The 25,204-nt window shown below is 38.1% G+C and overlaps 3 protein-coding genes and 1 pseudogene across 3 annotated transcripts; 3 read left to right on the top strand and 1 right to left on the bottom strand.

Annotated features, from left to right (window-relative positions):
- On the top strand, positions 1-2,798 carry LOC129372636 (elastase-1-like). The gene is given in 9 exon segments (XM_055050052.1): positions 1-66; positions 159-256; positions 705-765; positions 768-804; positions 1,012-1,137; positions 1,621-1,757; positions 1,842-1,984; positions 2,472-2,621; positions 2,708-2,798. Coding segments are annotated over 9 exon segments (804 nt in total). The 5' UTR covers positions 1-26; the 3' UTR covers positions 2,720-2,798.
- Positions 2,799-5,235: 2,437 nt separating this feature from the next.
- On the bottom strand, positions 5,236-8,907 carry LOC129372650 (uncharacterized). The gene is given in 3 exon segments (XM_055050067.1): positions 5,236-6,328; positions 7,281-8,394; positions 8,397-8,907. Coding segments are annotated over 3 exon segments (2,718 nt in total).
- Positions 8,908-9,479: 572 nt separating this feature from the next.
- Positions 9,480-17,197, top strand: LOC129372844 (deoxyribonuclease gamma-like). The gene is made up of 7 exons (XM_055050372.1): positions 9,480-9,726; positions 13,571-13,738; positions 14,669-14,781; positions 15,248-15,402; positions 16,064-16,160; positions 16,284-16,413; positions 16,987-17,197. Exons 1-7 carry the CDS (start codon positions 9,480-9,482, stop codon positions 17,088-17,090), a joined length of 1,014 nt encoding a protein of 337 aa, XP_054906347.1. The 3' UTR covers positions 17,091-17,197.
- A 113-nt stretch (positions 17,198-17,310) lies between these two features.
- LOC129372637 (enkurin-like) lies at positions 17,311-23,407 on the top strand (annotated as a pseudogene).
- Positions 23,408-25,204: the final 1,797 nt, after the last annotated feature.

The raw sequence follows: 25,204 nt of genomic DNA, 5'->3' as shown, positions 1-25,204 counted from the left end.
ACAGAAAGTTTAAGGAGACTGCAGATATGCTCAGGTTTCTTCTGTTGACCTCTCTTGCAGCCCTGGGTAAGTACCACCTAGTCTATTTTGAAGATTCTCCAGAGAAACCCCATATAGACTTAAATGTAATAGTTCTTTTGGATATCTGCTTTTCTCAGTTCTGGCTGAACCCCAGCCCAGGTACCTGGAGGACAGTGTTGGTGAACCAAGAGTTGTGGGAGGAAGGGTGGCCAGACCTAACTCATGGCCATGGCAGGTATACTTCAAATCCTTTCAGACCTTATAATCCATGTGTTGCAAACTTAACAAAACAATCACCACCATAAAGACAAGACAAAAAGGCCTAAAAGTAGCTTTAAAGTTATTTAAAAATACAAGAAAACATGCAAATTTCATGGAACTTGCTTGCTGACATTAAATAAGTGAAATCTTCAGCATCAGATTTTAAACTGATCACATCTGCTTTATAACTCAAGTACACCAACTGAAATGTAATGAAAGTATATGTCCCTTAAATATTTCTCTAAAACAAGTCCAGGAATTATTACTATTTTTTCTCAATCAAACCTGGACATTTTCCTTTGAATCTCTTCATTCCCGTCAAGAGTTAGAGCTTATTTTTAGAAAGTGTTTTTAAGACATTGGAGAAAAGGTTTGGGGTTTGCTTACTTGTGTTTGCAAAACTGTCTCTTGGTGTTTTTCAGATCTCCCTTCAGTACAAATCTGGAAGCTCCTTCTACCACACCTGTGGAGGAACTCTTGTTCGGAAGGATGGGTCATGACTGCTGCTCACTGTGTGGACAGGTGGGAATCTTATGCATCATGGAAAAGCTGAAGAGATCAAAAACAAGAGAACAAGCAATTTTCATAGACCTGAATATACTACTGTCCTACTTGTTAGAGATTCAGCTTCAAATAACTATAGATCATTTTGTTATTTTATTTTTTTTTAATCATCTTGTATAAGTAATAACTAAAAGAAACTTCTTGTCTCTTCTGCATGGGCAAAAGATCAATGACTTGGCGTGTCGTTCTTGGAGATCATGACATCAGCAACAACGAGGGAAAAGAGCAGTACTTGAGCGTGAGCCAGGTCTACATCCACCCTAACTGGAACTCCAACAATGTTGTTGGAGGGTTAGTAAGAATGTAGTTTTGCCAGTTCTTAATGTGTATAGGGCAAAAAAGACAGACCTATACGTCAAATGCCACATGTTAAGTAATCTTGCACTTACGTTTTAAAAACAAGAAGAATGTGTGTAATCTGATGCTTACTTGTTATGTATAATACTTTCCATGTAAAAAATATATATTTTATGTTGTTTTCTTCTTTAATTGTTACTATAACTTCCAGGGAAGAGCATCAGTTAAGTAATTGCCAGCATAACCGTTGAGAAAAAAAGAAGTTTTTGTTGCTTAACTTCTGTTAAAAGATATGTGATACCTATTTCTTGAACAATACGGTTTTAATTGATTTTTGAATAAAATAACATTTTGGTTAGGTGGTTTTATTATTTTAAAAGAACAAAGAAATATGTTTCTTTATAGAGTTAAATTGTATTCACAACTCACCTTCCAAGAATCTTAAAAAAATTGGTATTTGCTTCCTGCGTCTTGTAGTTACGACATTGCTCTGCTGCGTCTGTCCACTGACGCTGTCCTCAACAACTACGTCCAGCTGGGCATTCTTCCTCCCTCCGGTCAGGTTCTGGCCCACAACCACCCCTGCTACATCACTGGATGGGGACGCACTCAGAGTGAGTCAAACACAATTTCACACCAAGATGATTAACATGGTGGACGTTCAGATAGGTAATGATATGTTTGGCTGTTTTTCCCAGCTAATGGTAACCTGTCTGCTCAGCTGAAGCAAGCCTACATGCCTGTTGTTGATCACAACACCTGCACCAGCTCTGGCTGGTGGGGCAGCACTGTGAAGAGCTCCATGGTCTGTGCTGGAGGTGCCAGCAACTCTGGTTGTCGGGTGAGCCACCTGTTGAACTCCCTCTTTTCAAAAAAAGTGGACAATCATAAGGTCCATAATGATGTGTGGAGTTACATAAAAGTACTGACACCAACAGATGGTGATACAGAAATAATTAACTGACTTTTTTGTCAGCTTACTCCCACAAACTTTAGTGTATGACATTTTGATGCTATGTCACAGGTCAACACAAAACAGTGCATGATTGTGAGATAGAAAATAACAAATAGATGGTTTTTGCACATTCTCTCCATTTTTTAATGACTTGAACTGAGCTCTGTGGGCATGCTGTTTTTTTAACAATCATTCCATGTTTTAAACTTATTACTCATTCCTTTAATTTTGCTGTTATAATAAAACAAAACATGAAAGTTCAAGAGGCATGAATACTTTTCCAAGGGTGCAGGAATAATAAAAGAAATCAAAATAAAGTCAGTGACATCCAGTTTTCATGACTAATTTTTAAAATATAATTTTACTTATGCAGGGTGACTCTGGTGGACCCCTGAATTGCAGGGTCAACGGCCAGTGGGTGGTCCACGGAGTGACCAGCTTTGTGTCTTCCCTTGGCTGTAACACCTACCGGAAACCCACCGTCTTTACCCGTGCTTCTGCTTACATCAGCTGGATGAACAGCGTTAGTATTTGATAACTCAAGAATTACATAGATTGTAATGATTGATGTTTGAACATTGCAACTGATAATTTTATTTGCTTTTGCAGATCATGGGTTAAGAAGAAAAGCAATATCTGTGGAAAAAAGAACATTCTGGATTCTTTTCTCACTCCATCAAAATAAAAGTCATAAAAATGGCATCTAAATTGCTTTGTCATGTTTGGTCAAAGTTTTATGATAAAAAATAAATTAATAATCTGATTCCTGATTGAAAGAAAAAGAAAATCAGAGACATAGCTAATGAATTAAAGATTTAAACATTTCAGGGGAATCATTTTATTTTGAGGTCAATCTGTGAAAGGATTTAGCAGTGAACTAAAATCTCAGTAAAACCTTAATGTTAAGTTAATTTCAGACCTCTAATAGTACAAATGACAAGCACAAAAAAGCTAAACAAAAAAAAAACAAAACAAGAGAGACATGATAAATTAGCAAATAATATGCTGATAAAATGCATTTCATCTGCAAAAATTTGTTACGGAATTGGATACAGTTACAGAATATTCAGCAAATACTGACTCTAAGGTTAACTTGTTTCCTAGAGATGACACACTTCCAGACCCCAATTATTTCTGTTTGTCAGCCTTACTTTTTCCCCCCCAGTTATTCTGGCTTCTCTAAAATCCTCTCACATTTTACTGATTAGTCATTAAATTCACTACTTATTTTAATCTTCAAAATTCCTGTAATCTTAGCAGTGCTTAGCTTTTTATTCAGAAGCATGCTGCTCAGACCAAAATGATAGAAAGTAAATACATTAATCAGTCCAGATTTTTGGATGCTGTTGTGTAGTCTGCTCAGCAGGCTGGCTATGCACTTTCTTTTAACTTTCAGGACCTGTTGTTCACAAGAGTTTCTTTTCATGCAAAATAAAGTCCTGATCATTTTTTTTTTAAGTTTAGTCTCATGCTACCGCAGCGCCACCCGGTAACTGAAAACTGAGCCACTAGTGGTGTATAGACAAACTGCTAAGGAACTGTTATAAATTAAAACACTTCAAAAACATCTCTTTATTAATGAGATTTACAACAGAGTATTACTAAGCACATTTTCCATTGTTTTATTATGTATTCAAACTTTCAAGATTAAACAAAATACAAATTTTGCAATTCTGTATTGTAAACACACAGAATTTTTGCAAATACCTGTGGTTTTGTTTTAAGTTTGCATGTGTGCATGTAGTTACAAAGGCCAGAAGTATTTGTGAATAAGCCCCTGTGAACATCAAAGGCTAATGAAAATCCTATACAAAGAAATGGCTGTTCTGGATTGTGTTGATAAATGACTAATTATTCTTTGATACTTATATTCATGATCTAACAGGCCATGTACAAAAAATATAATTGCAAAATACAGAGATTGAAGCCTGTAAAAGCACTTTATTAACACATGTTTACAAATCATACAGAAAGTTTTAGCTTTAAATAGATATCTAAGCAAAAACATTGTGGCTGATGCTGAATTGCAGCAGTTTTAATTTGACATTGTCCTTAAATATTTTACTTGACACATTTTGACAAAGTATAAATATAATAGCTTACACCCTTGAAATATTTGTTACAGTATGCATAGTTCAATTACATTCATTTCGTCAGGATGTTTTGATTTGGTGCTTAGTTCATGTTTAACAATGAGCTTCCACAAGTTCACATAGGTTTCATAAATGTGCTGTCACGCTACTGTAACACAGTTGAGAAGGGTACAATATATTTTAGGTAGATGGGCCAATAGGTTCGGCTGTCGGAGCACGATGGGTGTTTAAATGACACACATACACAGTTGAGTGAATTTAAAAAACAATTAGCTTTAGTAACATGAATCATAAACTCACAAGTGGACAAGACATACAATTAAGAAAATAAAATTACACACAATAAAATACATGAAATAAAAACAACAATACTTGGCCAAGTGCTAAATATCAAATTTAAATCTATTGGGTACACCCTGGTAGTTTGCGTTCTAATCTCTTTTAGATGACAAATGAATCAAATTAAATCCTGGCTCAGGTCTCACTCAACATGGGAGGAAATCCAGATCTTTCTAAGTCCAGGTGGGAAGGCTCGCCATCAAAGTCAGTAGGGGAATCCACTTCAGGAACAATCCAGGAGAAGAGAAGAAAAAGCAAAAAAACAAAAAACAACACAAAAAAAAAAAAAAAAAATCCTGATCGATCTCAGTGCGGCACGTTCAAAACAACTAGACAGGGACTCTCATTCCAGACACGGAGGGCACTTCAGTTGAACTGAAAACAACTGCCAATCAACTGCCAGAAAGTGCAACAGTTCCAACTGATCTTAGTGGTTTCTGGCTCAGCTGTCTGATCAGGGTTGGATCTCCCGCTCACAATCAACGCTGCCAACACGGGAAAGAAGGTGGAGCCTCTGTGGCATTCCGCTCTCTGATTGGTCTAAACATTCATGGGAATCAAACTTCCCATTGGCCAGGCAGACTACCCCGCCTACCCAATCTCTATTTCCCAAAAGGCTATCCCCACTTTATGTGGGTTACACCCTCCCCTCTGAAGGGTATGCCCGTCCCTGGGCATCTGCAATACGACACTGAGTCGCACAGCTTAAGCATGCCTGATGGAATTATGGGATGCATTCTCCAAGCCATTCAGGGAGCTAGCCAATGCTTCACTTAGACCCTGGAAAAGAGAATTCACCACCATCAGAGGATTTCCCAGTTTTGGATACTCTAATCTGTTTGGCTTTGTGTGTACTCTTTCAGAGCGACGAAGAAATGTTTCAGAGTTTTGAAGTCCCTCAGTCTGAAACTTTAAGGGTTCAGGTTGGGCAGTAACAGGTTCATTTACTCCATAAAACTCATCATCATATGCTGCATCTGAGCTCATCCCATTATATGGAGGAGTTTCCTCAGATTGCTGCAAATCCAAACACTGAGGGGATCCTTTAACTGAATTTAGTTCAGGTAAAACGTTTGCTTCGGATAATCTGTTATGTTCCAGTAGGTTGTCATTTTCAGGTAGGTGAACACTTGATGCATCTTGAATATCTCCAGTACTTCTATCTCCTACAATATGAGTAGCTGGAACATCAGGTGAGAGGGAAACTACAGATCTCCCTGTTTCTGCTGATGGTCGAACTGCACTGGGATGCTCACTTGACTTGTGAGTTTCAGGCACTATGACATATACATCGGGTTTTGACACAAAACGAGGGAACGATGTCCAATCAGGTACATCATCCAGATCTGAGATGATTTCCTCTTCACTCTCGACGACTGGACATTGTCTCGTTCTGGGTCTCCTGTTTGGACAAGGTTTGACTGTTTCAGGCTCTGCAGCTGCTGACAGGAATCCACATGGCAGAAGCAGGTCTCTGTGCAGAGTCCGCACTGGTCCATCTTTACTTTCCGGTTTAACTGTATAAACTGGCATTTCTCCAGCTCTCTTGAGGACAACATAAACATCCTCCTCCCACTTGTCTGCCAATTTATGTTTTCCACGCAGCTTCACATTTTGCACAAGAACTCTGTCTCCTGTCTGCAAAGTTGATTCAATCACTCGCCGGTCAAATCTGGCTTTATTGTGACTTGCATTCTTTTCTGCATTGCTAGTAGCAATACGGTAACTTTCTTCCAATCGAGATTTTAAATTGCCAACATACTGGGAATGAGTCTGCTTCGTAGCATTGGTGGGCAATCTGAAAATCAAGTCAATGGGTAATCTGGGCTGTCTCCCGAACATTAACTTGTATGGGGAAAATCCAGTCACGTCACTCTTTGTACAATTATAAGCATGTACCAGAGGTTTGACAAAGTCTTTCCAGCGGAGTTTATCTGACTTATCAAGTGTTCCAAGCATTTGAAGAAGTGTGCGGTTGAATCTTTCAACCGGATTTCCCCTGGGATGGTAAGGGGTTGTACGCACTTTCTTCATGCCAATAAGTTCACAGAGTTCTTTTATGGTTTTAGATTCAAAATCAGCACCCTGATCACTAAGGAGCTTTTCAGGAAAACCATAATGAATAATGAAGTTTTCCCTGAGGCACTTTGCTACGGTCTGCGCTCGCTGGTTTGGGGTTGGTATGGCCACTGCATATTTTGTAAAATGATCAGTTATTACCAAAATGTCTTTGGTGTTTGAGCGATCTGGCTCTATTGACAAAAAGTAAATGCACACCAGTTCGAGAGGTTGATAGGTTTTAATGTTCATCAGTGGAGCAGCTCTTTCTGGATGTGTTTTTCTACGAACACATCTCTCACATGTTTTAACCATTTTCTCTATGGTCATATACATTTTTGGTCAGTAAAATCTAGTTCTTGCCAAATCTACTGTTCGTTCAACTCCAAGGTGGCCCATATCATGATGAAGACTCAGGAGTGCTGTAGCTCTTAGCTCCTCAGGAAGTACAAGCTGATATGAGATGTTTGGACCATCTTGTCGCTTTCGATAGAGCACTCCATTCTGCATCTCCAACCGAGACAACTGTCTGAGTAACAAAGGTAATTCTGGTAGCTCTAACCTGAGGCCGGGACATGGAGTTTCACCAGTTTCCAAGAGTACAATGACTGCATTGATAGCAGGATCTAATGTTTGTTTTTCCCTCAACTCTTCTTCTGAAAATGAATAAAAACAAGAGGGGACCCATCCACTTGGACTGGTGAGTGAGAGATTCAACTAATGTCAACCCAGGAGTGGCGGCTTGAACACCAGCTACAGATGAAGTGACCATATGACGTTCACAAATAGCCTTAATCACCTCCTGGGGAACAGTCTCTGGACTGTCAGGATTGCTCAGATGGTACAATGTGAACTGCCGGATTCTCTCACTTTCCTTCTTTGATGCATAATCATCCTTTGGTGGATCATGAGGTCGGCGAGACAGTGCATCAGCATCAAGATTTTGCTTTCCCGCCCTGTACTGAAGACTGAATGAGTAAGTAGAAAGACTGGACAACCACCTGTACCCTGTCGCATCCAGCTTTGCAGATGTTAAAATATATGTAAGTGGGTTGCTGTCCGTCACTACTGTGAAGTCTGTACCATATAGGTAATCAGATAATTTTTCTGTGACTGCCCATTTAAGAGCCAAAAATTCAAGCTTATGAGCCGGGTACTTCCTCTCGCTCTTTAAAAGTCCTCGACTCGCAAAAGCTATGACTCGAGATTGACCATCTTGAACCTGATATAATGCAGCCCCAAGGCCAACAGTGCTGGCATCTGTATGTAAGACATACAGAAGCTGGGGGTCTACAAAACCCAAGACTGGAGCTGATGTTAGCTTACTTATTATGTCATCGAAAGCTTTCTGACATTGAGGTGTCCACCGCTCACCAAAGGGCTCCTTTGGGTTGCGATACTCTGAGCTCGAATTTATTTTCTGTCTCTTATTTAGCTTTCTGAGTGGTGGATAACCAGACGTTAGTTCATTAAGTGGCTTTACAATAGTAGAGTACCCCTGAATGAACCGTCGGTAGTATCCAGCAAATCCTAAGAAAGATTGAAGCTGTTTAAGATTTGTGGGGATCGGCCAAGTCTGTAAGGCCGAAACTTTTTCAGGGTCTGTTTCAACTCCTTTCTCAGAAACAATGTGACCAAGGTATTTTACTGACGTTTGAAAAAATTTGCACTTCTCTGGTGCCAGTTTCAAACCATATGTCATCAATCGTTCAAGAACACGCTGCAAGCGCTGTTCATGTTCTTCCAGGGAGGCTGAGAAAATAATCAAGTCATCAATGAACACTAAAACTTCTTTTAGGTTCATATCGCCAACACATTTTCCATCAGTCTTTGGAAGGTTGAAGGCGCATTTGTTATTCCTTGTGGCATCCTGTTGAATTCCCAGAATCCAACTGGACACACAAATGCAGTCTTATGCTTGTCTGCTTCTTGCATTTCGACCTGATAGTAGCCTGACTTGAGGTCTAGAACGGAGAACCACTTAGAACCAGCAAGTGCAGTGAAAGCATCTTCCAGTTTTGGAAGAGCGTAGGCATCTTTGATGGTCTGCATATTCAGCTTTCTGTAATCTACACACAGACGAACAGAACCATTCTTTTTGCGAACCACAACAATTGGAGAAGCAAATGGAGACTCAGATTCCTGTATGACTCCAGAATCTAGGAGTTCCTGTATATGTTGTCTCACAGCATCTACATCGTTGGGGTGTATCGGACGTGCTCTCTGCTTAAAAGGCGTCTCATCACTGAGCTTGATTCTGTGTTTCACTTTATCAGTATGGCCAAAATCCAGGTCATTCTGAGAGAAAACGTTTGGCATGGTGTTTAACATTTTTGTTATTCGCTCTTTCCATTCAGTGGATAAAGGTGAATCTCCAAAATCAAAGTTCAGTGATGGGGAAGACTTTGCTTGAAATTTAGGACAGTTTGAGTCGTTGACAGTATGTTCTTTGTGCAACACCTGTACTATAGCATTAACATCTGCCACAATGGTTTTGGGGGAATGACTATGTCATGATTGGTGTCATTTCTCAGTACGACAGGAATATGACATGAGTGTTTGCTTGGTAAAGTTACTGCAATCGCTGAAACGAGTAAACCATTCGGTAGAGAAGAAGCTGATGGTTGCTCAAGAATAACATCTCTCTGAATGTTCAAACGATTAAATGGAACAAAAGCTTCAACAACAGTGGTCTGCCTTGCAGGAACAACTTTAGGCAGCTTGCCTGTTAGTTCTGCACAACCAAGGCTGCTGTGGATAAGCTCCCTTTGTCGTATCTCAAGTATTTTGAGAACAGCCTGATAGCCATTCATCAAAGGCTGAAAAGATGAAAGTTTCTGGTAATCCGCATAAAGAACGTCAAGTGCGTTTGTGCCTATAAGCACCTGTTCATGGGCTGCAGAGCCCATGAACAGGTGCCCAACGATGTAGATGCTGTGAGACAACATATACAGGAACTCCTAGATTCTGGAGTCATACGGGAATCTGAGTCTCCATTTGCTTCTCCAATTGTTGTGGTTCGCAAAAAGAATGGTTCTGTTCGTCTGTGTGTAGATTACAGAAAGCTGAATATGCAGACCATCAAAGATGCCTACGCTCTCAATATCAGAGCCAACAAACTCTTTAGGAAAAGTGATGGTAAGCTCAACATATCCTAAATAGGGAACAAACTGGCCATTAGCACTCTCCACTTCAAGCAAATCATTTAAAGAATGAATGGTCAGATCAGAAAGGTGTTCTTCATAAAAGGACTGGGGCACAGTTGTGACTTGCGAACCTGTGTCCAACAGACAGTTTGTGTCTTTCCCTGCAATAGACACTTGAGCTGTAGTTTTAGTTCCCACCAGGCCATGTGGCAATTTCAACCTTTCTACCCCAACACTCTTAACAACAGCTTTCATGGTTTTGGGACTGGAATTTTGTATCTCTGCTCCCATGTGTCCCTCTTTGGGAGCAGACACTAGTTTAAATGTGTCTCACTTTGAGAAGCATTAGAGGCTTCCCAAGCAGCCTGCTTTTCTTTCAGCTGTTTTTTCTTAGCTGCTACAAGGGAAGGATTGGTGCATTTTCACAGACTGAAACAACATGGCCATCCTCTCCACACTGGAAACAGTACCAGGGACGTGGTCTGCCATTTGCTTTAATTGTGGAAGGATGCTGACGGCTTGTTTTTGGTTTCACCACATGGGCTTCATGTGTGACACTTAGAGGAACAGACTTTTGTTGCTTAAGTTGTTTTGACTTTTGACTCTCTGACACAATGCTCTTCACCTGAAGGCTGAGGTCATCAATTTGTTGCTTGAGCATCTCAAGATCAGTCTTATTTATCAAATCATTTTTGTCATATGCAAGATGAACTTGTGACATGGCACGCTGCTTGCTGTGGATGTGGCCAGACTTGGCATGGTTGAAATGCTGTCGCAATCGAGTCATTTTTGCAGCCTGTTTATCTTCTTTTGTCCTAAGAAGGAGCAACAATTCTGCAAAAGTAGGAGGTTTATCTTTCTTTTGTTCTAACTGAAGATCGGCTATTAAAGCGTTCTCCCAACAGCCTCTACAGAACTGCTTTAAAAGCTGTTGATCAAACTCTGGAGCGGATACACCACCACGTTTCATTGTTTTGCTTAAGGCTGTGTGCAGTCTCTGCAGGAAAACAGAAGGTAACTCTCCGTCATTCTGGAATGTGCTCATGAACCTAGCATAAAGCTCGTCACCTAAGTGGGTCAACTCACCTAAGTGAGTTGACCCACTTAGGTTAGGTCAACTCAAACTGATTTTTTGAAAATACCACCGACATTAAACTCCAATGGGATCCACAGTGAGCAGGCCTCAATCTACTAAAACACCTTGAGAATGTTGTGAATTCTGGGGTCCTCATCTTGGATGTACATCTGACTAATCTTGACCAAAATGTTTGAGAGATGTTTCTGACACCCTGCTAAATCTTCAACCGTCCCGTAGGCGGAGTCAAGCAACTTGAGATAAGTTGAGGGACTAGATTGTGGGCTCAAATGTTTAATCATTTCAGAAGCAGGAGGAAGAAGACTGTCTAATATACGATGTGTGCAATGCAAGTCTGACACAGATGGATCTCTGATAAGAATTTCAACACTTGCACGCCATGTATCATAATCTGCTTCATGGTTTGGACGTGGACTCTTGCCTGAAAAAGCTCTGAGTCTACTGGGTGAAGCAAATTGGGATGAGGTATCACTGTTGCGCACCACATGCTCAACCACCACTCGCTGAACTGCATGTGGATTAACATCGATTACTGGCGTAGTAGTGGATTCAGATGAGAATGACAAAGTCTGTGGGGGTTGAGATCAATCAGGTTTTTACTGAAAATGGAAGGGTTGAGAGGCTTACTTAGATTATTTGCTGGTGTCAAAATCGGGGAATCTGTAGCCGTCACTGACTGAGGGTTTTCAGAAGATGGGATATTTCTTTTGCTGGTCGAGTCTTTTGTGGGGTAGGACTCTGGATCATCTAAGTGAATGTAACGGTTAATGGAACCATACTTCTGGAGAAATATTGATACTTCCTCATCTATTTCTGACCCTGTCAAGCCACTAACAACCAAAGAATGGGGAATTTGGATGGACTCCCGGAGTACCACATCCATTTTTTTTTTTTTTGAGAAATACTTAGCAAGCTCTAACAATACGTGAAAGATGTCTGACAATTAAACACACACTCGTGCCCTGCTGGCTCGCCAAAGCTTCTCCTGTAACACAGTAGAGAAGGGTTCAATATGTTTTTGATGGGCCAATAGGTTCGGCTGTCGGAGCATGATGGGTGTTTAAATGACACACAAACACATTGGAATCAATTTAAAAAACAATTGCCTTTAGTAACAAACCATAAAACTCACAATTGGACAAGACACACAATTAAGAAAATAAAATTTTACACAATAAAATACATAAAATATAAACAACAATACTTGGCCAAATACTAAATCTCAATTTTAAATCTATTGGGTGCACCATGGTAGTTTGCGTTCTAATCTCTTTTAGATGACAAATGAATCAAATTAAATCCTGGTTCAGGTCTCACTCAACATGGGAGGAAATCCAGATCTTTCTAAGTCCAGGTGGGAAGGCTCTCATCATGGGAGGAAATCCAGATCTTTCTAAGTCCAGGTGGGAAGGCTCACCATCAAAGTCAGTAGGGGAATCCACTCCAGGAACAATCCAGGAGAAGAGAAGAAAAAGCAAAAAAACAAAAACAACACAACAAAAAAAAAAAACCCTGATCTGTCAACAGACAAGACCAGCAGAAACATAGAATTATTATTAAACCATTCTAGCTTATTATGTTTCATAACTGTTCGAAAAATCCTTTTCCAAGAACAATAATAAAACATTACATTTTACACAAACTCAGCAAAGGTTCACGTTTTAATAACTAAGTAGGTCAAATAAAGATCATTATTTGACAACAAGATAAAAGAACAAAAACCAAATGAAAGGTACAAAATATGCTCACCGATCTCAGTGCGGCACGTTCAAAACAACTAGACAGGGACTCTCATTCCAGACACGGAGGGCACTAGACAGTGTAAAATGCATATTTTTTAAGTTTTAACTTAAAGAAAATGAATTAAGTAAAATAAAAATACATTATTATATAGGCTGTACCTTCAGTTGAACTGAAAACAACTGCCAATCAACTGCCAGAAAGTGCAAAAGTTCCAACTGATCTTAGTGGTTCTAACAGCAGAAAAACTGAAGTTCAGTTTTCTGAAACTTATCACTCTTTCTAAATTATAAGTTGGATTTAAACAATAAACTATTTACAACAAAAAAAAAAATCCTTCAAAGTCAATAAATGATATTAGAAAGAAACCAAAAGACTCTCACTCTGGCTCAGCTGTCTGATCAGCGTCAGATCTCCCGCTCACAATCAACGCTGCCAACACGGGAAAGAAGGTGGAGCCTCTGTGGCATTCCGCTCTCTGATTGGTCTAAACATTCATGGGAATCAAACTTCTCATTGGCCAGGCAGACTACTCCGCCTACCCAATCTCTATTTCCCAAAAGGCTATCCCCACTTTATGTGGGTTACACCGTAGTGACATATTATAAACCGAGTGTTATCCTCCAACTTTGCTGACCATGTCCATCCTTTAATGACCAGTTTTCAATCTTCTGGTCATTAAATGTGTGATGCCACTTAGGTTAGGTCAACTCAAACTGATTTTTTGAAAATACCACCGACATTAAACTCCAATGGGATCCACAGTGAGCAGGCCTCAATCTACTAAAACACCTTGAGAATGTTGTGAATTCTGGGGTCCTCATCTTGGATGTACATCTGACTAATCTTGACCAAAATGTTTGAGAGATGTTTCTGACACCCTGCTAAATCAATGCTTTAAATAATTAGTACAATTTTATGAAGTTTCTGATGCATTCTGAGAAGTAAAACTCTACAAATCCCTCCAGAAATTTGACTTCTCATGCACTCAAGAAGGTTTAAAATCGTATTAATAATACAGTAAACAAACTTTATTATTATTGTTTGTGTTTCAGAGAAGATGATGTCAAGCTTACAGCTCAGTATCAGTATGAAGACAATCAGGTTGGAGATGAAGATGCCTTCGCAAGAGAGCCCTTCATCCTGCGCTTCTGCTGTCCCTCCACAGGTGTGTGCTGTTCCACATTAATGAAACGCCAGCTCACAGTGCACAAAACAGTTCATCAGACAATTTGCAAGGATATGATGACGGCTCTTTTTGCCAGTCTTCATATCCTACCTTTCTTTATGACAGATTCATTTGACTCATTCTATGATAGATAAGTTGTAAAAGTCACGATGAAACCCTTACTCTTACTCTCCCTACACTAAAAATACAATATTATAGTTTTACTTAAGTTAGGTTATAAAAGGTTAGGTTATAAAATTACAACATATTCTCAGCTAAATTCTTTTAAATCATCAAGATCATGGTTTCACTGCAGTCAAACCACTGTGGTTTATCTTTATAAGCCTGTAACATTTGTTTCATTCAAATCTAATGGTGAGTCATGAAAAATGTTCTTGTAATGAGCACTTCAGAAAGTCATACAGTAATGAATATATATGGTCCTGTGCTGCACCAGAGAGAGCAGATTATCATTACTAAATACTACCATATGTCAGTTTTTACAGTGATATGACAGGGTTTCTACACAGTTTGGAAACATATGAAATTTGACTAAATATTTTCCAAATGTGTATAAGTTTGAAAATGAAAGCTACTTTTATGCACATACTTTGATTCCTATATTACTGCATACAATTATAATCCATCCGTCCATCCAATGTGGTATGTGTTGCAGTTTGTACAGAGTAAATACCTTATGGATAACTGTTATAAACATATCGGCTATGAATGTATGGTCAAATGTTGTGTTTTATTTGGGGCTTAAAAGGACTGAGATCATGTGAAATAGGAGACATTTTGACATGACATGTGAAAACACTAAACTGAGGCCTCTACTTATTTTAAACCTAAATATTTATTTGAGCTCACATCTATTTAGGTGCACTGTGGATCTGGGTCTATGTTATTTGCTTTCATGTCCACTTTCAGTTGTAAAAGACCTGGTCCTGATTCCGGTCCACACCAAGCCAGAAGACTCAGTAAAGGAACTTGATGAGCTTTACGTTGTGGTCAATGCTGTCAGACAGAAGTGGAAAACAAATGTAAGTTGTTACATCTATATAAAGATATGCAACTTGAAAATTGTAGGATAATATTAGAGTTTTTATTAATAGCTTTGCTAAAATTCAGCCAAAAGTTAATCATTTCAGCCGTCTCTCCACTGTAACTCAGAGGAGAGAGTTTTCAAACTCCAAGGGTCACTGTCTTGTTAAAAATGTGAGTGAGATGCTGGATAATGTGCTTGATAAATCACTCATTGAATAACGCCATGGTTTTCTCCCATTTATTATGGACTTTTTCTGTTATTACAAACAGTAAGAGGTCAGTGGGATCTTTTTTTAATGTCTTTTAACACTAAACTGAGAAGTCTACTAATGAAAGAAATCTTGGGGGAGGAGGATAAAATGTAAAATTGCTGTTTTGCTTACAAACACTAACAATCATCACTACTTTAAATACTTGTGTACAGTAATGTGTGGTTTTGACTTTTATTTTTGTCCTTGGCAGAATATCATGATATTGGGGGACTTCAACGCAGATGGTCGATATCTTTCCAAGAAGAAAAAGGAATCAATCCGCATCTCTTCTGATCCCTTCTACTGGTTGATAGATGACGATGTTGACACCACGACTAGTAATTATAATGACAACACCTACGACGGGTAAAGATACATGTTAGGTGCCAAGGACACCTATCTTTGTTTCTACAATATTAATAAAACAACAAATTGCTACTTTTATTTTGTCCTGAATCAGGACAAAATAAAAATGACTTTGTCTTGGAATTAGATAACGAGTTTACATCACATCTGTGTGTCATGAATACACACTGTGCACATTTTTATCACACTTTGTATAACAATAAATTCCTTATATTTAATTCCTTGAAATAAATTGAAATCATCATCTTGCTAGAGAAGGATGTTTCAATATTCTCATTTCAAAATTTGTCTAAGCTTGTTGAGGTTTACAGGTAGGTTACAGTAAATTACCTCCCATGAATTACCTTGATTTTTATAGATTTTTTTTATCTTGTCATTTTTGTTATAGATCCCCTCATTATTTAGTATCAGACCCTGGTGACCTCTAGGATTGTGCCCTGCCTCAGTTAGATCTTAAAAATAGCATACTTTCTTCACCTGACTGAGTCTGTATTGTTGAATTTTATTCCCTCTAAAAAATCATGAACTGCAAAACATGTCTACTGTTGCTAAAAGTTCTATCTAATAATTTTATAAGTAAATGTAAATGTGTAGATGTATTTGGAGATATGTTGAAAACCGCACCAATAAACTGCTTTGTGATACTATCTTCTTCAAATAGGATTGTGGTGTATGGGGAAGAAATGCTGGGTGCCATTGTTCCTGACTCTGCAAAGTCTTTCAACTTTCAAGTGGAGTTTGGGCTAACAGACGAAAACGTATGCTTTATTGTCATCATTGTTTAGCAATACTGCATCACAGAGAAATGGTTGACACTTTCAGACATTTTAGAGCACATAATAGGTGCAAAGATTTATAATTTTATGTTTTCACTCTCCAAGGCTGGAAACATCAGTGATCATTATCCTGTGGAGGTGGAGCTGGAGACTGTCCAAAAAGCAGTAAAACCAAAGAAGAAGGCTTTACCGCGAACAAGAAAAAGATCCCCTAAAGGAAAAAGCCCAAAGAAAGGTACCATTTATTTGTTGACAACAAACTTATAGACGTTAGATGAGTTCATCTTATATTATCTATCTGGATAACTGTTCAACTCAAATTTTAAATTATTTGAATTTTCTCCCACCCTGATATAAACGTTTCCATTGCAGCTCTGGCTGTATAGTTAGGGTTCCCCTGGTGAAAGGTGAAACTCCTGCCCAGTTTGTAGTTTTTTAGAATTTTTTTTTTTTTGGTCAGGATTATCCTCCATTTACCTCAAAATCTTAATGTCATTCTGACTTCAAGTTAATCTAATTGATGCTTAAAATATATACAGTGGGTCTACACTGAAATCAATTGGTTGTACTGGATTTAGGCATTGTTAATGAGTACATACGCACAATACACAAAACTCACATCTATACTTGCAAAAACTATCTTATCTTCCTTTTACTTTACAAAACATGCACTGAAAAGCACATTGAAGATATTAAAGTTTATGGTTTGTTGAGGATTAAACTTTTCCCAGGTATCATGAATGCATCACTTTGCCATTTTTATATCTGATTAACTGTGAAATTCAGTCTTTGTTATTTCAACCAACAGGATCAGAAAATATGACCAAGCCATCAAAATCCAAGACTTCTGGAGCAAAAAAGAGAAAAGGACAATCACTTGCATCCAAGACGCCAACAAAAAGGCGACGTTGAGCCACTTTAATCAATCATTACCAAACTCATGGTTTATTAGATCTTCCTGTAGCCTGTATTTTTGTGGAAAACTCAATGTCGAATAAAGAAAACAAATATGTCGACCATGTAATTCTCAGACTCAGATGAAACTTGATATTAAATTTTTAAAAATCATAAATTGAACTTATGAGTAAAATTTATTTTCATTGCATATATACATGTTAAGAATAATGTAGAAAACCAAGCACACATTTATTTCATAAAATAATCTTTATTTAGTAATTTTTTTTGTGTGTGTTTTTTAAGATATGAATCCCCGAACTGAGACTGGAGAACAGAAGTTACTTAGACATGTCAGAGAATATATCCAGAGGTCATACATTCACAGCACTTTTCAGTATATTGCGATATCAGTGGGATATACTAACGTCGGACAACTTCAAGCCAGAATACATGTCCCTTCCCGCATTCACAGCTGCCTAATTGTCAATCCATCCATTTAAATGATTACAAATATTCATCATTTTAAATATAAATAAATGTGTCTATTTTTACAAACAGTGTTTACGCTGAAATAAATCATATTTAGTTTTATACCGAATTTGAGGTGTTTGAATTATAATAGAATTTTACAGATTAATATCAAATAAATCACATTTTGTTTTGGACAGAATTTGAGATGTTTGAATAATAATAACACTAGAATTTTAAAGACTTGTTAAGTTCCCCAGCAACAAGCCAGGTAGGTGCTTTAACTTTTTTTGAAGTGTGTTCACAATTTTGCGATGTCAGAAGCGACCAACGCAAAAGGGAGCGTTCAAGACTGGATCTCAAAGGAGACCGGTCTTGTGCGAAATTCGGTTCCCCTGTGAAAATCTGTTCCCCCTGCGTCGGGAGCGCGCATTACAGCCAGAGAGGCGAAAGAGGCGGATCTGATCATTTTCACGTCGCTTCTGATCGATTTCTCGGTAAAACCAACTAATACAACCACATCAATGTTGTAACACTTAGTTTAATTTGCAGCTGTTGTTTAAAAAAAATTGTAAAATAAATAAATAAACGAGGTCTTCTGACGCTGTTTTGTGTTATTTTAAACACCAAGAGAATCGCTCTTTTCTCACGTAAGCCTGGCAGAAATAAAAGTCAGTCTCCAAACACAGTTTTCCCAACACGTAGTGTGTATGTAAAGGTTTTTGTGAATTTAGAAACAGTTGTTCTTTATTCCCCAAGGTTATGGAGTAAAGAGAGGAAATAATGGATGATTCAGCAGCCTGAAATATTCTGTTCCCCCTCCATAAAATGGGAACAAATTATTTTACCTGCAAATGCTTAACTTTGCTTATTCCTCTCATCATCAACAATAAATCCTGTGAATTTGGTAGAATTTGCTCCTTGTTAGCCAGAGTTATGAGGGGGGAACCATATATTTCAGCTGGCTAAAATATTCCGTTCCCCCTCCATAAAATGGGAACAACTGCACTTACCAGCAAGATTTTTTCTCTGCTTATTCTTCTCATCATCAACAATAAATCTTGTGAATTTGGTAGAATTTGTTCTTTGCTAGCCAGAGTTATGAGGGGGTAACCATATATTTCAGCTGGCTAAAATATTCCGTTCCCCCTTCATAAAATGGGAACAAATTATTTACCTGCAAATGCTTAACTGTGCTTATTCCTCTCATCATCAACAATAAATCCTGTGAATTTGGTAGCATTTGCTCCTACTTTGCCAGAATTATGGGGGGAACCAAATATTTTAGCTGTTTTACCTGACTGAAATTATCCTTTCCCCCTCAAAAACATGGAAACAAATGTATTTATCAACAGTAATCATCAACAGCAAACTGGCTGTTGGCAAACAGCAAGTTTGAAAACATTTCATCACTATTTGCTCCATCACCATCTCCACCTGCTGCAGCACCTCCCCCTGCTCCAGTCCCTCCACCGACTCCATCCCCACCTCCTGCTCATCACAGTCTTCCTCTTATTTTAATAAAAGGAATAATTTCAGTATCATTTTGTTTTAATAATATACTGAAATTATTCCTTTTATTAAAATAAGATGAAAGCATATCAGTACAAAGACATAAAGTCTTTGTGAGACATATATGTATGATAATAAAAACTGAAATGCATGTGCATTGATATATATTTATAAGAATTGGAAATCAAATTTACATTTCTCAGCTTGAGTTTTTTTCTGGACTGGACAGGAGTCAATGGCAGAGCAGAGGAAGACGGTTCCCCCCCTCATAACTCTGGCTAACAAGGAGCAAATTCTACCAAATTCACAGGATTTATTGTTGATGATGAGAGGAATAAGCACAGTTAAGCATTTGCAGGTAAAATAATTTGTTCCCATTTTATGAAGGGGGAACGGAATATTTTAGCCAGCTGAAATATATGGTTCCCCCCTCATAACTCTGGCAAAATAAGAGCAAATGATACCAAATTCACAGTATTTATTGTTGATGATGAGAGGAATAAGCACAGTTAAGCATTTGCAGGTAAAATAATTTGTTCCCATTTTATGAAGGGGGAACGGAATATTTTAGCCAGCTAAAATATATGGTTCCCCCTCATAACTCTGGCAAAATAAGACCAAATGATACCAAATTCACAGGATTTATTGTTGATGATGAGAGGAATAAGCACAGTTAAGCATTTGCAGGTAAAATAATTTGTTCCCATTTTATGGAGGGGGAACGGAATATTTTAGCCAGCTGAAATATATGGTTACCCCCCCATAACTCTGGCTAGCAAAGAACAAATTCTACCAAATTCACGGGATTTATTGTTGATGATGAGAGGAATAAGCAAAGTTAAGCATTTGCAGGTAAAATAATTTGTTCCCATTTTATGGAGGGGGAACAGAATATTTCAGGCTGCTGAATCATCCATTATTTCCTCTCTTTACTCCATAACCTTGGGGAATAAAGAACAACTGTTTCCAAATTCACAAAAACCTTTACATACACACTACGTGTTGGGAAAACTGTGTTTGGTGACTGACTTTTATTTCTGCCAGACTTACGTGAGAAAAGAGCGATTCTCTTGTTGTTTACAATAACACAAACGTTGCAGATAAAAGGCCCTGTTTACACAACAATTTCTGGTGAGCATGGACGTTTTGTTGCGTTTACAGTACATTTACATGAACCCACCGAATGTTTTCTCAGAAAATTGCCCAGATTGAAAACGGGTTCCATAGTGCTATGGTTCTGACACGTACAGGTGTCCGTTGTCTTGTAAACAGAGGAAATTGTTAAGAATTAAAAAGAATGAAGAACTTGATTTAGCTCTTTAATTAATTCTTAGTCCCGAATTCCTGTGTCTGTGTAAGTGTGCAGAGAGAAAAGAGCAATCGTACGACGTCAGACTTCAGATATTCAGAGTTTTATCCAGAGAAAATCAATCCAAGAAGAACTTTACAATAAGCCTCTCACCTAGAGCAAAAGTCCAAGATATTACAAAACAGAGACAAAGAACTGAGTAAAAAAGACAACAGATTAACAGAAGATGCATCCTCCGGGAAAACTCTCACCCAGCACAAAGAGATTCCAACTTCTGCTGTAAACCAAATCATTTTATAGAATGCATATTCTCCTCATTTAAATGTATGTATTAGGAGGTGTGTTCTTTTCCTTTGTGTGGGCTGTCTCAATGTTAATTTTATTACCTCCTGCTAAAGAGCCCCAAAAGCAGATATACGGCAAACCCTTCTCGTACCAGCCGCTGTCCAGTTTGATATATGATTGCAGCTGCAGCGCTATCTCTGCCTCAAACTGTTTTCACAAGAAGTAGTTTGTATTTTTAACCAAGCTTGCACACAATGTAATGCTAAATAATGACTATAAGTTTGGATCTAATAAGTAACTATTTAAAAACATGCTTAAAGAAATATAGTTAATTCTAATATAGATAAAATTATTTATAAAAAGTTTTAAGATCCTAGTGAACTTTTGAACCATGCTCAGGAATTTGTTAATTGCCTGGCATATAGGCTCCTTATCTCAAGAGATCCAAGGAGTCTAGGCCTATGTTTTCTGTTTCTTCTTTCTGATCCTCCTTTTAAGAATTTATCTGCGTTTCAGAGATTGAGCCGTTGTTTTTAGTTTCATCTAAATTTATATGAACCTAGAGTGTACTTTAACTTTCTATGTTATATTTTATATGTGTCAAAGCTATCCTGTGCAGTATTGTGCTAACTTAAAATTCTATGTCAACAAAATGGATCTTTTCTCCCTGGGAATCCCTAGCTCCTGCAGAGTATGACGCAAAAACATAGAAGAAGAAGAAGAAACTACTGACATGGTGTTGTTACAGTTCGCGTTTCCTCATCAGATACGGTTCCCTCAGCGTCTCTTCGCCGCTCCAAACCCAGGTTGCAAAATACACGTGTTTGTTCCGCACTCTTATCTAGAGAACTACGGACACCGTAAAAGCTCAAACAACGTGTTTCAGCAAAGCGTTGTTGCTGATTCCAACCGGTGCACCTGATTGCACCTGATTCCAACCGCAAATCAGCACCTGATTAGGTGCGGTTTTTCAACCGCACCCTCATCTGACGCACATAGTGCGTGTTTTTCTCCCGGTATCTGGGGGAACGGTATCTGATGGGGAAATGCGAATCGATGTGCTTTCAAGTAAAACTTTTGTTTTTTAACACATGCGCACTTAGTTTTCAAAGAACCTAGCACCAACTAGTGGCGTGACGAGAGCATTACACGTTTTCGATGTGTACCGTTTACTGTGTAAACAAAGATTGTAATTAGAATGGCTTCATGTAAATGTAATAGAATGAAACAAAAATTCCATTTTCGTTGGATTATTGCCATGTAAACAGGGCCTAACTTACAACAACCAGGCAATGTTACATTTATTTAACAATTTGTTAAAGCTATATGTGACCAGAGGTAAGTAGTTATATTTACTTGACTAACTTTTTGAAACAAACGAATACACAAACAAATAAAAAAAACTTTTAGGAGTAGTTTTTTTATGCGATAGTTTTTACTTTTAATTGAGTAACATGAGTATGAAATATTGCTACTTTTACTGAATTAAAATTTCAGAATTCTGTTTTATTTCTTTTTATTTGTTTTTTTTCCTCAAGTGTTATTGAGTATATTCTGTCATCATATCTTACTAAAGGTATGTACCCAAGCATCTGGCAGCTATTCTGCTTGAGCAGAAACCAGTCAAACAGGCTTGGAAGACGATGGGACCAGCAAAACTTGAATTGCCTTCTCCGTCGAACTACCTCAAGAAAAACGCAAAGCGCCCCAAAGCTCCTGAGAGTTAGTTCCTCAACCAACTGCATGAGGATTTGCTTTTGTGCTGTCAATATAACCCACCTGATATATGCTTTTTTTTTAGGGACAGGGACTGAAGGCATCCATAAAACCAGTACGATCACTAAAGTAAGGCCACCGCTCCATATACGGGCCAACCAACCTGACTCCAATCAAGAGATCTCTTAGCTGATGGAAGCCTAAGCCCTCTCGTGTAGACTTTGCACAGGCACACAAAGAGCTTCTCCAAAGCGCTGGACTTAGCCCCAAATATATCATAAAAAAGGTATTTTTCTGCATCCTGTCACTTCACTCTTTGAAAAGTGTGGCTAATGTTGACAAGTCCTGGGCCATGAGTGCTATTTCTCTCCTCCCTAACCTTTCAGTGACTGACCAACAGCACTCGGATGTTATCTCCTTTATGAATTGAACATGGCATAATATTCAGAACCTCCCTAAGTCCAACTGTTAACAGCCACATTTTCCATGTAGGAGGCCATTTGAAACATTTGAGCAAATTATAGTTGGACGTGAAGCTTATTTTTCGTTCCTGCAGGATTATGGTCAGGTACCCACATACTTACAACAGCGCCGTGCAGCTGAACAGCAGGCTAGGGATGACCAGGCGAGACTTGAAAAGGAGATGCAGGCCACACGACAAGTGTCAGAGGAAGAGCGAAAAGCTACCATAGAGGTATGCAGCATTTGTTTTCTTTAACAACAGACATCTAACAACTAAAACCTCTGGTGAAGTAAATAAAATTGGACAGAGGAAGTCAAGGAATGTAAATATCGAATAATGTCTAATGCCAAGTTCCCGTCTTCTTGTTAGGGCTTGAAGAAGAAATGGCATGAAGTGCATCATGAATATCAGGGCCTTCCTTTCATCCTGTACACCCCATCGCAGAAAGCCCGCAAGATCCACATGGAGGAGCAACTGACTGAACTAGAGAAGCATATAAGACTGCTTGAAAAGTTCAAAACCATCTACATTTCTGATGCAGATGCCAATGGATGTCCTTAACCCCTGAGACTCCAGATATCATACATTAAAAAAATAAAATGTTCTACATTTATTACAGCTTTTATCTGTGATCTTTAAAGCTTTTAAATTAATCTTATTTTGTAGTTTTATTTCAGTGAAAACATTCATATACTGATATTCATTTTTACAATAAAAAAAAAATGCAAAAATTGTAATATATTTTTGATAATAGTATTTTAATCAATTTAAATTGATTTCAAGGACCACAGTGGACTTTCTTGGTCATTAACACAGGAGGTATTTTGTCCATGTGTATATTTTCTGACCTGCAAGGTAATACAACTTGTTTACTCTGCTTACTCATTTTTGAGCATACATCAAAAAGTCATGTTTCCATCATGTCACAACCATTTCTCTGTAGAACTGTGATATCAATGGGATAGGCTAACATAGGACAACTGGCTCAGGCTGGAGGCTGGAAAAAATATAACCAGGCATCAACAAACAACACTATAACTCTTGGTTTTGTTTAAGAAAGATTACAAAATATGTTTACAAATACATTTCAACATGCTGTAAGTCACTAGAAGTCATATCTCCTAGATTGGTCTTAACATATGCAACAGGTGTGCTTTGATAACACTGTGAGAAAAAACACAGGTGCATGATTGAACTAGGTCAAAACAAAAAGAGCTGTATGGTAATTATTTACAGCTTGTTGGTGCATGCATTGCAATAGAGCAAAAAAAAAAAAGCCATATACGCAAATAAAACAACAATGAATCTTAGGAGTTCTTCAAAATCAGAAACACATCTCACATTTATTTTCTCTTCACAGAGCAAACATATAGCTGTGTAAGTCATTGCCATGAGATATGCCTGAATATTGTCAGTTTTAGAGCACAGAATTTTGTTTCACACTCAGATGATGGATCCTTATAATTAAATCCAGTAGTTTAAATCAAATAAAAAAGCAGATTACTCACTAACACCTCAAAGTATGCTGCTTATAGATATAGCTCTGACTAATGTCTTAACTAGTTTTGCCTTGGTGTCATTCTTTTTGTGTACATATGACACACAAGCTTTCCATTTTGTTTTTCTTACATTTTAATTTCTAAATTAAAACTTTCACAACTACTCAATGTTATTTTGAAAAAAAAAAAACAACTTTGCTTCCTCACTCATGAGTGCATTTAGAGAGAGCGGGACAAGAGAACCAAGAGGGAAACTGATCTGCGGTCACTGGGGAGATTGCTTCGGTAGCTTTTGCAAGAATTTGATTTACATGACGTATCCAGCTCATTGCAAAACGACCAATAGAAACGGTGTTATGCCGAGAAAGGCATGCCTGCCGAGAATTGTCGTGGGAGCATGCATCGCTCTAAACTCTCGCGTATTGATGAAAAAAGGTCAAACAGAGCCTGGCTGGGCCAGGCCATACCGTGCATTCCAAAAAGGGCTTTATTGTAGAGTTACAAAAATCCACACCCTGACATGAAACTATTATACCACCTCCCATCTCTCTTCACCCTCTGCCCTCATGTGAAACTGGGGCAATATTGAATAATGTGAAAGTGTAAAATGTTTCAAAGAGATTTTTTTTTTATCACACATCGGTATTTTTGTCTTCTCTGCTGCAGGGCTTTTATTTAATCCATGGCTATTATAATTGTCATTGTGACAAGATTCTCTAATTCTCTTGAGTAGATATTTTTGCTGAGTTAGCAGTACATATCTCATAATATGAGTCTATGAATATGAAGTATTTTCACTTTTGAAAGTAGAAAAACATTTCATGAAATAGAAATGATCATGAATCATTACTCTGACTCTTAAACATATGATGTGCAG

Source organism: Poeciliopsis prolifica, unplaced genomic scaffold, assembly GCF_027474105.1.
Source record: "Poeciliopsis prolifica strain line A6 unplaced genomic scaffold, Auburn_PproV2 SCAFFOLD030, whole genome shotgun sequence".
Taxonomy (NCBI): domain Eukaryota; kingdom Metazoa; phylum Chordata; class Actinopteri; order Cyprinodontiformes; family Poeciliidae; genus Poeciliopsis; species Poeciliopsis prolifica.
The sequence above is the reverse complement of the archived record's forward strand: the minus strand, read 5'-3'. Positions and strand labels throughout refer to the sequence as shown.